The sequence below is a fragment of the Culex quinquefasciatus genome, chromosome 3, assembly GCF_015732765.1.
Source record: "Culex quinquefasciatus strain JHB chromosome 3, VPISU_Cqui_1.0_pri_paternal, whole genome shotgun sequence".
Classification (NCBI taxonomy): domain Eukaryota; kingdom Metazoa; phylum Arthropoda; class Insecta; order Diptera; family Culicidae; genus Culex; species Culex quinquefasciatus.
In genome coordinates, this window is record NC_051863.1 from 159,054,682 (window position 1) to 159,071,725 (window position 17,044).

The 17,044-nt window shown below is 37.3% G+C and overlaps 1 protein-coding gene across 1 annotated transcript in view; it reads left to right on the plus strand.

Annotated features, from left to right (window-relative positions):
• The window catches only part of LOC6054772 (organic cation transporter protein), a 62,396-nt gene extending 49,823 nt beyond the window's left edge, over positions 1–12,573 (plus strand). The window contains exons 4-6 of the mRNA XM_038262984.1: positions 10,455–10,647; positions 10,712–11,494; positions 11,562–12,573. Coding sequence (XP_038118912.1) covers positions 10,455–10,647; positions 10,712–11,494; positions 11,562–11,772 — 1,187 coding nt within the window. The 3' untranslated portion in view covers positions 11,773–12,573. The remainder of the gene's footprint in view (positions 1–10,454; positions 10,648–10,711; positions 11,495–11,561) is intronic.
• The last annotated feature ends 4,471 nt before the right edge of the window (positions 12,574–17,044 follow it).

The following is a 17,044-nucleotide window of genomic DNA, read 5'->3' on the forward strand; positions in this document are numbered from 1 at the left end:
TAATTTGTATGGATCGAGTAAAGGCCCCGGCAGCGGTGACAGCATGCCCCGGCTCAGGCTGGGTTTGGCGATTCCCGGGCAAGGCCAGGGTCGACCACGACCACGGTGAATGTGTGCAGCAAATGCATCGCCCGCCACATGGATGGAGTGTGTCTGCGATGATATGCGAACGGCACACGATAAGCAGATGAACCTTGGAGGAGGTATTGCATTGGATGGCGAAATAGCCATAAAACTGGTACAAGTTACCATAACTTGTAAGAGAAACTTCAATTAGACACAATTGACTTAGATAAAATTTAGTAAAATCAAGTTATACGAGATTTTAATCAAATCCTTGTAAATTATGCACCTGTTTATCCCATTTCTTGAATAACAAACAATTTTAAAATTACAATTCCTTTCAATTCAACAGGTAACCAGCCAGATGTTGTTTTTCTCATTCAAATGCAACTCGCAAATTCCACCTGTCGTAGGTGATCCAGTTTTTAATTCCTTCCTGGGTTGAATATTTTAATCCGGCACCTAACAACAACTAAATCAAATCGTTAATTTCTATGACGGATCACCATCACCAGGTGTCACAAGTTGAGCGGACCAGGCCGGCGCTCGTAATCAACGTGACAACACCTCCACCTGCTGAATTATTCACACCCAATTTGTAGTCAATCCCGGCCCGCAACAGGTGACCTAGGGATGTCAGCTAAAGTGCGGCCCGGAATTGCCCAGATAAACAAGCGCACCGAATGCGTGCTCTAATTGAGTGCCTCACGAGAGAGGGAGAGAGAGAGAGAGATCTCATTTACAAACTGGTTGCCGTCGAAAGGGGTGGTTTAATTTGATTTTGTTGTTAGGAATATTGATGGGGGAAATTAACGGACGAGGGGGTGGATCTTGGGTGAATCACACAGCACCTGGGAGGCGAGCACCTGTTGCTGACATGGGAACTCTTTTATTATCTTCTTTATTACATTAAATGGCAAAATTGCTTAAGTAAATCTTTCTTAAACTTAGAACATTTCTAGGGATTTTTTAAAGGGTCCTATAAACGTATGGAACAGAATAGCTTAAAAAAATCCTCAAAATTTTAATGAGTTGTGTACATATGAGAAGGCATGCATGTTGAATCAAGTTTCTGGTCAATTTTAAAAATATTATAATGTGAGGTCATAATTTGTTAAATTTCATAATACGCTCTTCCAAATAACTTTATATAATGAAAAAAAATAACACACAACAAATATAATTTTCAATCATGATAAATAAATAAATACATTTAGGCAATTGGTACGAGTTGATAAACACTGTCAAAAGATTTATTTTTTAAAAGTTTTTTTTATTGAGTTAAACACTATTCCGATGTAATTTTACCTCAAATTATGTGGAACAAGTAAAATTACACATAAAAAACATACAATTTTTTTAAATAATACAAAATCCAAATATGTAATTTTCTTGCTGTTGATTTTAATTGTTCTATCAATATAACTTCACTACTCTGCCTTTAGATATATTGCAAAATCTTCATAAATCAGAGCCCATTTGTAAGCTCCAACAAAGGATGTTATAATGGAACCGGACATCAAGTTCATCAAAAATGCTGAGATCCGCACAGTAAAATATATAAAATTTTATGATTGGAAATTATTTGCTCTACAGAATTGCCTTAGCGTTCTCGATTGCAAGACTCCTACTCGAAACTAGGTGTCCGAAGGCAATTGCAAACCTCTTTTTACACCTAAGCTTCCATCCACCCCGGGATTCGAACTGACGACCTTTGGATTGTGAGTCCAACTGCCTACCAGCGACTCCACCGAGGCAGGACCCAGGGAGACGACTCCTACACCTGGACTGAGCTATCGACCTAACCCTTTAGGTTAGACCGGGGCCAACATTTACTTCCCCATCCGACGAAAGGCGTGGTCAGACAAATCTCGTCTCGAAAAATGCCACCGGGACCATCTGGGATCGAACCCAAGCCGACGGGGTGAGAGGTAACCACGCTTACTCCTACACCACGGTCCCGGATAGTTTTTTGTGTAAGGCCGTTGAAAATATTTTTAAAGGTTATGAATTGGGTTGATGTCAGCTATCCATTTCAATCATAATTACAAGGAATTTTTCACATTTTTTTTATTGTAATTTGTTCAAACATTTCAAAAGCAATAACACCTATTTTTAAATACTATATTTTTCATTTCGATAGTAGTAATATTTTTTGTGAAATTTCACAAAAGTACATATTTTTTCTAAATACTAAAAATATGAGTTTTTATCAAAATACGTATCAAACGATCAGGATTTTTTAATAAAATTCGTAAGTTATAATACTTTTTTGAAAGTTCTAGAAAATTTCACAAAACTACGTATTTTTGATAAATTACTCAAAATGACAGTTTTTTACAAAAAAAAAGTTATCAAATGATCGGGAATTTTCATACATTTCCATAGCATTATTTTTTAAATTCTTTCAATTTTCACCAAACTACGTTTTTTTTTTTGAAAAAAATCCTGATTGTTCCAGCTTTTCAAAACATTGGTGTCAAATGGTCGGGAATTTTTCATATACAGTCCAGTCTCGTTTATCCAAAGTCTCGATTATCCAAAGTTCGATTGTTACTATCAAAACGTATGAAAAAATCCCGCTCAAGTGATACCTATATAACAATAACTTAATTTTTGAGTATTTTTTTTTTCGAAAATAAGCAGTTTTGTGAAAAATGTTAGTGCTTTCAAATGAAGTATTATAGCTTTCGAAAATCATGCGAAATTTTCGAAAAAAATAATATCATGACTATCAAAATGTATGAAAAAATCCTCATCACTGAATACATGATATTGAAAAAAAAAACAGTGTTTAAGTATTTTCTTCAAAAATACGTAGTTTTGTGAAAATTTGATAACTCCTAAAAAAGTATAATAGCTTTTGAATGATATTCAAAATATCCGATCGTATGATAACCATATTGTAAAATTTAGATACCCGTATAGAAGATTAAAATGAATGAGCATTTTAAAAAAAAATGTTGTTTTGTAAATTTTTGTGAGTATTTAAAAAATATTTCCATCGAAACATTATGGAGAAATTCCCTATAATTTATTATTCATATTGTAAAAAACAAAATTTGAAGTATTTTTCATTTTTTTTTAAATAATTGTTTAAAAGAAGCAAAAATCATTATCTAAAAATATCCATAAATTAAATCGATGAAATTGTTGCTTTACGTTTACAAAAATAGTGATTTCAGTTTTCGATCAAAGATGTCAATCAATGAATCAATGATATTGTAAAAAAACAACTTTTCGAGTATTTTCTTCAAAAATATGTAGTTTTGTAAAAAAATAATTACTCCTAAAAAAAGTATTGCAGCTTTTGAATGTCATTTCAAATATCCGATTCCATATTTTTAAGAATGATACCCATATTTTAAAAATTAGATACCCATACAATACGGAAGAAAAAAAAATGTATGAGTATTTTTTCAAAAAATATGCGGTTTTGTATAATGTTTTGAGTGCTAAAAAAATATTTTTGCAATTCCGTCGTGAAACTACTAACTTTTTCTGTCATTCTTGAACGACGAAATAGCCTACTTTTCTGTACCAAACATAACAGAATCAAATAGCAACACTTTTCTAAATAAATGCTGAAAAGTTCTACTTTTCAGCATTGAAATGGGTGCTGAAAAGTTGAACTTTTCAGCACTTGTTTCGAAAAGTAACACTTTTCAACATTTTTTTGATTCAAACGATTTATTGACGAAATACATGAAAATTTGACTTAAAATTTCACTCAATGGGCGTTTTTCGGAATAGCAAAAAATGTTGTATGGAACTCGTTGCAAAACCTGATTTTTTCAGCACTCGTCGTATTTATCCAACTCGGTGAACCTCGTTGGATAAATGTACGACTCGTGCTGAAAAAATCCTCTTTTTGCAACTTGTTGCATAAACTACTATTTTGTTTAAAAAAGCATCATCTAAGAGTACAGTAGTTGTTCGGTAATTGGGCGTTGTTTAACTGGGCTGCTTTTCAACTGGGCGCTCGATAACTGGGCCGTAGCCCAGTTAAAAAGCAGACAAACGTAAAAAAACCAAAACAAACCGAAATGACCGAGGGATTAATGGATGCCAAAATCATGTTAAATAAATAAATAAACTTTTTTCAAACATTTATTCAATTCAAAGTCACAATCAAAGAAATATGATGTTGATTTTTATTTAACAATTTTCGTTGAAATCTAGACCATTCCGCAATCGCCCTATTAGTCAAGCGTTGATATATGACACTTTATCGCGCTCTTAAAATCAGGTCCTCACGGGTCGCTCCAATCAGATCGCCTCGCACCCCAAGATTCCAACCCGAACGCGACTTTATAGTTCCTGTTATGCAAATGGCACAACGCATTTAATGACTTTTTGATGGATCTCAATTACTGGCAACGGAGATATCTTATTGCTGCCGTATCGGTTGCGCGGATTACATGTTGGAATTTGTCATTTAAAAGCGTTTTGATGGACTATTTGAGGTGTTATTGTTTAAAACAAGTAATTTTTAGTAATTTTAGGACGTCGCGAACACGACAGAAACATGCATCGAACTAGTGTGAAGTTACGATAATGTCGAGTTCGTTAGTCATAGTTAGCACCGATAAATGTCACGCAAGGTAGTAAGACTCACTAAAACCTTTTGATAAGGTGCTAATAGATCCAATTACCATACCCAGAAGTGCTAAATCGCGTTGACACTAACAATTGAAGAATTCGATGACGTTTTTTCCGCTAGGTTCGCTGTTGTTCCAGCGGTGTTCGGAATGACAGCCCCCATACAGTTTGAGCAGTTTTTTGGGAAAAATCGCGTTTAAAATGAAAAATCAAGCATTTTCAGAAAAGTGGGGTATTGCAAAGTGTGGCAATTTCGCTAACGATCATAATGCGTAATGATTTGTAGTGATTAATTGTGACTGGTATTTTATTTAAACGATTTTTCTAAAAAGATGATCGATATTTTGGATAACTTGAGTTAAATGTTGCAAAAGTTAAGAGTAATGATGAAATATTATGTAAAAGTGTTTAAACTTTACTTTTCTTCTCGTTTGACCAAAATATTGACCTCAAAAATGCATTTTGGTGATTTTTTGGAATTTTTTGGAAAAATTCGAATAACTAGCAATTTTTTAAGAAAATTATTGTAATTATGCTGTAATATGACTCTTATAGTTTGTTCTATCAATAATACACACATAAGGAGCATTATCAATCAAATAAATCTTATTTAAATCAATTTTTCAAAAGATCTTTTTGTTAAATTTGAGGAAAAAACATGAAAAATTAACTTAGCCCCTATGATTTATACATCATTCGATTCGTTTATGCGATTGACACACTTTACAATAACTTTCATCGACGTTAAAAAATATTTGAAGGAAATAAAAATCAAAAACTGCAAAAAAAATAATATTTCCAAGCACGCTGTCATTCCGAACATCGTTGCGTAGTGCTTCTACTCGCCACCAGGATGCGTGCACGTTTCTGTCGAATCTCTCAATGGGACAGGTATCTACACTACAGCAGTCACGCCACTGTGCTAAGCTAAGCTTGCGAGCTTAAAGCTCACACAGCAGTTGGCGAGCAGGTTTAGAACATTAATCACCGGGACACCGGGTATACGATTATAGGTTAGGTCCCCTCGGGGGACCTCTACATGGGTTGGTGCACTCCACAGGGGGGCCCATTTTAATCGTCAACTCTGTGAAAAATTACTCGTTCAATTATACAGGTGGGATGTGTGCACGGTTTTTGCTGCCAACCCTGCTACTTGTTACGATATCATAAATGATGTGACATCTGGGTTCAGTCCGGTAGGCGGTTTGCGAGACAATGTTGATTTTTGCGATTATTAATTGAGATTTACAGTAATTAGATTCAGCAGTTGATGTACGGTGGCAGGTGTGCTACTGCAATTTTATAGGGTTTATTTTTTTTTTGTAATAAATATAAGGTAGTTTCAAATTTAACTGAATCTTGTATTTTATAAGATCAAATGTATTTCTAGCTGTGAGCAAGGACTTTTGCTCTCACGCAGCGAATGTTTTGCACTGATTAACCCGTTGAGGAATGGCAAATTAAGTCGTACACGGAAACATCATTAAGCACGAAATGTGGTTTACATTTCCCGCCACAGCTCGAATCATAACTATAAACGCTATTATTTTACATTCAGCACGCCAGCCAGCCGGCAGATCCTTGCCCCTATAAATAACACTTGCCCACCATCTCGGGTGTACTCCAAGGACACCTTCTCGCGCGAGAGATCTGCGTCGTACAGAAAATCCGACGTCCGATTTTCCTACGCGAAAACAAATTGCCACACGCAACCCTGAAGCTAATTGACCGCTTGTTACACGGTTTGAGACCTGGAAATAATTAAGTCCTGCTCGCTCACGGGATCAATGCAATCAAAACATTCCTCTATGAATATTTTATTCGAACTTTCATTAATCAATCAATCGGCGCTAATGTGGTCATGTACATTTCATTAGCGACTCAACCTGCAAAAAAATAGATCAAACGTGACTTTGATGACCGCAGACAGATTGACTGTAACGATTATCGGCGGTGTGCTCTATTAGATCAATTTCTACACTTAAAGTCATCAATGAAAATTTTCCACCGTAATTTCATAGCGGAGTACTTCCTTGAGGCGGCATTCACGTGTAGCAGCAAAAAAAAGTGGTGTTGAACTGCGTCGGAACTGCACTGCAGGCAGGCCGGTCAGGAAGTACACCTTCCTTCATGTTAGCTATGAAGGCAGACCCTTTGCTCATGGCATCGGTAAACGTCTCGTTCGTTTAGCGTGAACAACAACCAATAACTTACGTTTAGTTTGTAAGTACATTCTAAAATTATGTTGTTTTAACCCCCTCCACAACGCAGCGATCAGTGTTCAAGAAACTTACAATCAACTATCCTCTCGGGCGCGCGCGTTGAGCGCCTGGCTGAGTCCTGCAAGGTACAATTAATGCGGCAGCAAAAAAAAAATAACTCGACGATGTTTTATAACTCGACATTCAGACAGGTGGCATTTGTATCAAACATGATATTTAGTTGGATTTAGTTGAGGGAGCAAAAAAAACATAGACATGCCGCCAAAGGCGTTCAAAACTCATGGGTCAGCAACATAGTAGATACCAATTTTTTGTAAAGTTCATTACTTGTCTAGCTTGTGTCAAAATATTAAAAACGACACAAAGCTCTTTTTTCCATTTCTCATTTAAAATCAAATATCAGATAAGATTCTTATTTTCTGTGTACTAAAAAAAACTATCATTGCACAGTGGTCCAGAACGCAAAATTAAGTGAAAAATTGATTTTCCGAAAATTGGGATGTTTTTGGGCTATGGTGTCTTCAGAAGAGTTGTTGCAAATGGAAAGGGGCAATTTTTAGTTTGGTTGAAAATTAGGGTGGTTCACGATTAGGGCGATCTAATTTTTAAGGAATATTCTAGAGGTTTTTCTTGTCCAAGACACCAACATTTTATCTCGCAATCTGCGCCTTCTACGACCAAATTCAGAAAAAAACGGAGCAACACCCAGTTTTTTAAACGTAGCAATTCAGGTTTAAGTTTAGTCATGTCATTTTGACTTAGGTGTTACAACCATTTTAAGGTTAAAAAGATGCAAATTTAACATATCTCGAAAGAGCAGATCTAGCATATAAACGCTGGAAAAATCCCAGGGGTATTTTTTTAACTTGAGATATCTTCTTTTGAAAATGTCTAATTTTCAAGGGAAAATGTGTGGGACCACCCTAACGAAATTCGAAAATTGTCCAATTATTTGTTTTTCCATGTAATTTTGCTCGCTGAATCTGAATCTGTCCTCAGAATTGAGCCAAAGTGTCGAAAAAACGGGTTTTTGTCATATTTTGGGTTTACATATTAAAAGTTTTACATACAAACACAAAATTGTTTTTTTTTTTCAAATATAACATGATTTAAATTTTATACTCTTTATTTTAAATCGATATACGCTAAAAACATGATCGCTGTGAATCACATCTGAAAAAATAATCTTTTGATCATGTTTCCTTTTTTTTATTTGTGTTTAAGGACCACTCACAAAATCCTCAAGTTAAAGTTTTTTTTCCATAAAAAATCATCTCTGTTTTTTAAGGGTACCCAGGTTATGGGACATTTTTTCATAGCAACATTTCTTATTGATATCCAAGGGAGAAGTTTGTATGGAAAAAGACGAATTCATGACTAATTTGTCTACGATTGTACCAGCAGATAGCACCGTTTCCATTCAAATATACCCAAATGTGTAATTCTTGTGCACATTTAAGACTAAAACTTTATCGAAGAGATCAAGTGTAAATTTGATACTGCTAAGTTATCAGCGATCTTAAAAAAAAAGTCGTTTTTGTATGAACATGAGCATGGTTGTCCTTCTCCGTTGCAGAACAGGACCGTAATATCCTATCAACACAACCGGTCATACGCTTTAACCCCTTCCCTTATCAACAGCATGCATGAATGCGCTGAAAAGATAAAACATCTCGATCATCAAAACTAGAGCCGTTGCTTATAGGAAACAGTCGTTGGCCACCAACGGCGCCCGCCATGTCAGTTTGTAGTTCTCGAGGGGATGGGACGGGAATGTTAGTTAGCACAGGCTGCTACCAAGGGTGGGTTCTATACGATATCCACCCCCGGGTGTGCCGGAATTACATCTGGGAAGGGGTACATCTTTTATGTCAAAAAATGTGTAATTTTACCTCTGGAAATTTGTTATTTTACCTCTTCTCCATCTTAGACAGCCAGCTGTGGAAAGATAGAATCAAAACTATTTGTAATTAAAAGGTGAAATATTATACTCAGCGTAACCTATATATACGTAGAGTTGACCTGAGACTATTTAAACTTTTAAATTATTATAAGATGAGCGACCAATTAATTATTGATGAGTTATGATGATATCTGAAGGACTTGAACGCGTTGAAACAATATTTTTCACCGCAATCGATTTTTCCGCTTCCGAAGCAAAAGGTCATTTTTTTGGGTACTCTACTTTTTATGCGAAATTTTCGAAAGACAAATTCATTTTTTTTTGGTTACAGCCTCAATGAAAATTTCAAGCAAAACAATGTACATGGGTCATTGTCGAAGGGTAAAAAAAGTCTATCCTGCTCGTTCCTGATGCAAAAATCAACGGAATAGCCTATTTTTAGGTTGTTTTGCATGATTTCTTGAATTTATTTTGTAAAAACAAAACATTCTGTTCCATTTAAAACGAAGGACGATTTAATTGGTAGTTTTCTCGATCCATAAAAAATTGTTTTATCCGCATACACAGTAAAAAATCTGACAGTAAAATCGCATGCAAAAGCATGCACATCACTTTGTGAGAAAAGTTCCACACACTGCAAAATATTGTGGAAGGAGTAATTTTGGAAGGTTGAATATTACCTCTTTTATGATGTAATTTTACCTTAATTTAGACTGAAAAAGTGATATTACACCAGAAAAGTGGTAAAATTACAAATTATCAGGGGTAAAATTACATATTATCAGAGGTAAAGAAATTACCATTGGTATTCGAGCCCAAAGCTGGTGAAAAACATGTTTTTTATGCAAAATGACTTTTTTAATCGTTAATTTAAATTTCAAGATCTAGTTTTACAGCTTTGATATGTTATACAAAGATGTAGGCAGGAGTGTAGCCAGAATTTTGGTTCGGGGGGATTTCACTTTTGGGAACATTTGGATGGAAGTAGCGCACCGTACAGACCAACCCATAAGAAACTTGGATTTTCCATGCATTTTTTTCGATTTTTTCCATACAAACTTCACCTCCGAGTATCAATGGGTAAATGTTGACGGATTTTGCTCATATTTGGCCTTAAGTCTTAAAATAGTTCAAGGAACGATATTCAGCTTGTGGAGCGAGGTTTTGAAAAAAGTCCCATATTCTGGGCACCCTTATGCGCACCCATTGTTAACTGTGGGAGCAGCAAAAAAAATGATCTTTAACCCCTTCCCGCCCAGAGCAAAATCGAGATTTTTTAAGTTTTTCTACATTACTTGTAACTGGATCGTCCAAATTTGTTGAAATTTTGATGATTATAAGTTAACATTCTATATAAACAAATGTAGGTTGAAGCAAGTTGAAAAAATGTATGATTGCAGAGAAATTTAATTTTGAACGCAAAAATTAGTGGTGCTCTGGAGTAACCATGGTCGTTAGAGGGTTAATTACATCAACTTCAAAAATGTGGAGTTTTGAAATTATGTTGAAAAGTGTACCTAGAACCACTTTGGAAGTTTCTGTTTCCGGATCGCTTATACATTTCAAATTGTCTTTTTTGGGGTACTTTATTACTAGACAGAACTTAGTCAAAGCATGAAGAAAACTCTTTTCTAAATCTTCATTTTTTTTCTTGAAATTCACAGTCCTCGAGTACGTCGGCCCCAAATGGCGCACCTTCGTCGCCAACATGTCCATCGCGCTGTTCTTCACGACCGCCTCGTGCGCGCTGCCCTGGATCGCGTACTACCTCGCCAACTGGAAGCTGTTTGCGATCGTCACGTCGGCCCCGCTCGCTTTGGCCATCTTCACGCCGCTGCTCGTACCGGAATCCGCTAGGTTGGTTTAATTTAAGGTTTGATTTGTGTTAAGGGTGCTGATTAACGAGTTCTGCTTCTTACAGATGGTTGGTCTCGCAAGGCAAGGTGGACAAAGCCATTAAAATTCTGAAGAAGTTCGAAAAGATCAACAAGAAGACGATCGACCCCAAGGTGTACCAGGACTTTAGCGACAGCTGCGTCCGGCTGCAGGAGGAGGAAGCCGCCAACAACAACTACTCGGTGCTGGATCTGTTCAAGACGCCCCGTCTGCGTAACATCACGATCCTGTTGATCCTGATCTGGATGGCCATTTCGTTGGTGTTTGATGGCCACGTGCGTAACGTTGGCTCGCTGGGACTGGATCTGTTCTTCACGTTCACCGTGGCCGCTGCGACTGAACTGCCGGCCGATACGTTCCTGACGCTGACGCTGGACCGCTGGGGACGTCGTTGGTTGGCCTGCGGAACGATGGTGGCCAGTGGAGTGTTCAGCTTGCTCGCTACGACCGTGCCCGTTGGAGCGTTCTCCGCTACTCTCGCCATTCTGGGTCGTTTCAGCGTGAACATTTCCTACAACATCGGGCTTCAGTACGCGGCCGAGTTGCTCCCGACGGTGGTCCGTGCCCAGGGCGTGGCCTTCATCCACATTATGGGTTACGTGGCCAGCATCGTGGCGCCGTTCGTCGTCTATCTGTCGCACGTGTCACCATCGTTGCCCCTGATTGTTCTGGGAATCCTGGGCATTATCGGTGGCCTGCTGTCCCTGATGCTGCCCGAAACCCTTGGACACGATCTGCCACAAACGCTGGTCGACGGTGAAGAGTTTGGACGTGGGCAAAAGATCTGGGACTTCCCGTGCTTGGCCAAGTAAGCAGAACTAACCCCACCCGGCAGTTCCCCGTAACTAATCACTTCCGCGTTCGTTTCGTTCTAGGAAAATCAACGACGACGACGACGACCGCGTGGACGACCTTCCGGTGGAGCGTTTTACGCGCGCTACCTCCAAGACCTCGGTCGGCGCCTCGCTGCGGGCATCGACGCGTGGCGAACTTCGTTCCAGCATGCTCAATCGCTCGATCCGATCGCGCATTTCGGTGCGTTCCCTGCAGCAGCAGCGGCAAGATCAGATGTCCGCTTGTGTCTAAACAAACAAAAAGTGACGCCTATTGTATCCTAACATTTACACACCTGCTTCGCACTTTTGTACAGAAGAAAGTGAGAACGATAGCAGGTCCCCCCCTCAACTCGTAATAGGAGATAGATTAATAGACTTTTGTTTCTTGATGCTGCTGCTGCTGCTGCTGCCGCAGAGGGAAACAGAACTACCCGTAACCTAGTCAACCGTATCGGATGATGTATTAGTTTAGGTACTCGTATATTAGCCGCACATTTTAGCACCCATCGAGCATTTTTTCATGGACGACGAACGGTTGAAAACCAAAAATCGGATCGAGTGTGAGTGAGAGCGAGCGAGCGAAAGCGCGTGAAATGAGACGACAGTTCCTAAACCCGTAGGACGAGTGTAGGCCATAAGCTGGTAAACCAACGAAACAACCTTATTTGCCAAATAAGTATTACATATTTCGACAATTGGTAGCGCAGGAAGAGAGAGAGAGCGCGCGCTACCAAGCTAATTCCACTAAGCATCGTATTAAAAGCAGGAAAATTCCCTCAGGCTGTGCGAAAAGGACGAAACGTTTGGAGTGAATCGATACACGGAAAGGCGAAAATCGATTGGCAGCTAAAATGTCGTTTTTAACTTATTTAACCTAATATTTATGATTGTATACCGTAAACTAGACACCGCTGAATAAAAGGCAGAGAAACGAAACTATTCAGACAATCGCTGGTAAGCGCGAAAGACAACCTGACGCGCCACACTGCCGAATTGTGGTTTAGCGAATATGACCTGTACGTATTTTAAATAAATGTACGAATTATTGAAAGAAATGCTCTGTTTGATTTAGCTAAAATATCACATTTCAAGTAAAGTCTACAATTATATGTATTCGATCACCAAGGTCGGTTACTTTAAATTTAAATAAAAACGTTACTTAATCCACCCTTAGGTGGTTGGCGCCTTCCTCACATTTAAAGGGTGCCATCCAAAATGCAAAAATTGCGTAAATAACACTTAAGTGCTTATAACTTTTGATAGGGTGGTCAGATCTTCAATGTTTTCTAGGCGCTAGAAGGTCTTTTGAATACCCATTAGGGTGGGTACGGAATTTGAAAAGTTCTCAGATCAAGTTCTGGTGTGGTTCCCCTTGAAGGGTATACCCATAGGGACTCTCACGCCAAATTTCAGCTCATTTGGTTGAAAACTGGCTTGTCTCAAGCGAGTTCAAGTTTACATGGGATTTACTATGGGAAATTTTGAATTTTCGTTCATTCGCTCCTACAGGCCTGGGAAAAACACGTAGAAACTTCTAGGATGGCCAGAAATGAGCGGAATCGTCTGGAGAACAACTTTCCCTAAGAGACCAGGTCGATTCGTTCAACCCCCATCGAGCTCAACGGCAATACATCCGGGGTTTTCGGAACCAACGGTTTTCCCCAGAAAGCATCAAATTTTCCTTAGCATGCTATGAATGCTTGATGAACAACGCGACGCCACATGTCAAACAGCTACCACGTGATTGTAAAATTTGCACCATAACAGTTTTTTTCTTATTTGGAGGTTTAGAATACAGCTAAATAGTAACAGGATCACCATAAATGATAATTCTATAGTTCAAAAAGTAATAAAAAGTCATTTTTCATAGGCGATGCTAGTCCACGTGGTAGCTGTTTGACATGTGGCGTCGCGTTGTTCATCAAGCATTCATAGCATGCTAAGGAAAATTTGTTGCTTTCTGGGGAAAACCGTTGGTTCCGAAAACCCCGGATGTATTGCCGTGGAGCTCGATGGGGGTTGAACGAATGGACCTGGTCTCTTAGGGAAAGTTGTTCTCCAGACGATTCCGCTCATTTCTGGCCATCCTAGAAGTTTCTACGTGTTTTTCCCAGGCCTGTAGGAGCGAATGAACGAAAATTCAAAATTTCCCATAGTAAATCCCATGTAAACTTGAACTCGCTTGAGACAAGCCAGTTTTCAACCAAATGAGCTGAAATTTGGCGTGAGAGTCCCTATGGGTATGCCCTTCAAGGGGAACCACACCAGAACTTGATCTGAGAACTTTTCAAATTCCGTACCCACCCTAATACCCATCCTACGATAGGTCGCATGACAGATCCGGACAACGTTTTCATCAACATATCTGAGATCCGGCCTCGAAAAAGTGCGTAAATAACACTTAAGTGCTTATAACTTTTGATAGGGTTGTCAGATCTTCAATGTTTTGGACGCGTTGGAAAGGTCTTTTAAATTCCTTTCTGAAAATGCATGACGGGTTTTCTTACAAAAACCAACCTTTTTACAATCTTCCGGACTTTTGTTAAAATCGTTTTTTTAGCATTACTTTTGAAGTACTTAACTAAACTACATAATTTTTAATAGCGACTTATGGGACCCCAAGACGGATCGAATGACGCCAAAACGGACAAAATCGGTTCAGCCAATGTCGAGATAATCGAGTGACAATTTTTTGATCAACATCCCACCACACACACAGACATTTGTTCAGAATTTGATTCTGAGTCGATAGGTATACATGAAGGTGGGTCTAGAAGGTCTAATTGAGAAGTTCATTTTTCGAGTGATTTTATAGCCTTTCCTCAGTAACGTGAGGAAGGCAAAAATGGTACACCAATTCGAAAGAAGTGCTGCACGGCGTGTTTTCTGGACAACCAAGGAGAAAAAATAGTCATTGCTACTTTCAAATTTGTCTTATAGGAAATTTATTCAGCTTTACAATGCTTCTAAGAGCGAAATGTTTCATCGAGAAATTTCTGAGATATCTTTATTTTAAGTGTTTTGGTTTAAATTCCTTCAAGATTTATAGGAAACTTTTCAATAACAGTTCGTAAAATTTGTCAAATGATGTGTTTTTGTGTGTCATTTGCCCATCAAAATGTGCAAAATAAGACAAGAAACAACTTTGTAAAAGAATGCAAGTCGTGAAACATTTTAAAAATTAAGTTTTAACCGAGTTAATGAATATGTGGAAAACCGTGTTAAACTAATCGTATTAAAATATATGTTCACAAGAATAAATAGATTATTACACATTTTGGTGTACAAATATCAGCTGTCTGCATTGATTTACCTTGAATTTAGCTGATATAACCGAAATTTTTGCAGGTTGGAGATTGTTAAGGGTATTTCTAGATATTTTTGAATAAATATGATATTTTCTTATCTTAACATTAACCAGTTGCATGAATACCAATACCAAAACATGTTATTTACTCGAAATTGAACTACAAATTACTGTGGAAAGCTTCAGGAGAAATACTTTTCATGAGTATGAAAGGTTTTTTTTAGTTTCTTTGTATAAAATGATTAAGAAATCAGCAATATTATAGAAGTCTTATCTTTTTTTAAAACGATTTACAAGTACCTTGAGTTTTGTTCAAATAGCTTGTAATGTAGGCTTCTGTTTGATTTTTTTGTTAAATTTATATTTTATTTTTGTTTAAATCAAAAAAAATGTTTTTGAAGGTGTTTGAAACATTCTCAGTTGAAACACACCAATTTTATTGCTACAGTACAATATTAAAAAAAATAGTTTTGCTTCATACTCATGAAAATATACAACAGTTATTTGTAGCTGGTTCATTTTTGGTTAAGGAAATATCATATTTATTCATAGAAATCCAATAACAATAACACCTTTACCAATCTAACACCTGCAAAAATTTTGGTTGTATCAGCTAAATCAAAGCAGACACGTGATATATGTACACAAAAATGATATAATAATCTATTAATTTTAGTATTTTTTTATTTATATACGGTTTTATGATTTAAGTTACTGGAAAATTCCGCATATTCAAAAACTCAGTTAAAATATAATTTCCAAAATGTTTTGCGATTTGCAACCTTTTACAAACTTGTTTCTTGTCTTATTTTCCACATTTTGATGAGTAAATGACACATAAAACACATAACTTGACAAGTTTCCTGAACTGTCATTACAATGTTTCCAATAAATCATGAAGGAATTTAATTGGAATTTAAACCAAAACACTTAAAATAAAGATATCTCAGAAATTTCACAATGAAACATTTTGCTCTTAGAAGCATTGGAAAGCTGAGAAAATTTCCTTTAAGACACTTTTGAAAGTTGCGATGACTATTTCTCCCTGAAATGGTTGTTCTAGAAAACACGCAGTGGCTGCAGAAATTATCACACTGTTCTAGCGGCATTAAATAATAACCATTTTGTCAGAATATGCAAGAAACATGCGCTGAAATTTTGTTCTTGAGGGATGAAAATGTAGAAGTTTGCCTTCTTGACTAAGAAATCACTCAAAAATTACATTCTAAAATAAGCGCTTATCCCTTCACATACACTTATGGACTCAACAAACCAAATTCTGAGCTAAAGTATGTGTGTGTAGACGTATTTTTTACGCGATATTATCAGCACCCAAGCCTGCAAAAAGTTTCCAACCCAGCGTACACACGAAGCAAACCAAAATGTCAGTTCACTGCTAGCATGTGACTGTACACACCAATTTCTCATTACTGAATTCAGTTAAATTTACTGAAATCTGCACTACTGAAAATTTCAGTAAATGAAAACTTGCTGAAATTTCAGCAAACTTTGACAGCTCCATACAAATTTTTACTGAAGTTCAGCGAAAAACTAACTGAAAATTTCAGTAGTGCAGTTTTCAGTAAATATTAACTGAAAACGAACATCAGAATTTGATGTGTAAGCCTACTGTGTCTGTTCAACCACTGCCATCTGACTCGTGCCGGTCGGCTGCTGGAGAATGAGAGGCGTGAAAAAATGAGCTACACTCACTCAATTTGTGTCATATGACAGACTCGTAAACTCCTCTTCAAACACTTTTTTGACTACAGTAGTTGTTCGGTAACTGGGCGTTGTTTAACTGGGCTGCTTTTTAACTGGGCGCTCGATAACTGGGCCGTAGCCCAGTTAAAAAGCAGACAAACGTCAAAAAACCAAAACAAACCAAAATGACCGAGGGGTTAATGGATGCAAAAATCATATTCAATAAATAGAAAAACTTTTTTCAAACTTTTGTTTAATTTCAAGTTACAATTAAAGAAAAATGAAAAGTAAGCATTGTTAATAAATTTGAGTAACTTTTATTTTTATATTTCATCTGGAATATATTATGCATCGGTGGTCCCCTCGTTATTTTTTGTTCAGCCCAGTTAACGAACAGCATTCGGTGACTGGGCTACGTTCTCAGCCCAGTTACCGAACAACTACTGTATTTGTAAACAATTGAATGGTTGTAGACTGTGCAAAACACTTAAAACAACCATAACTTATATTC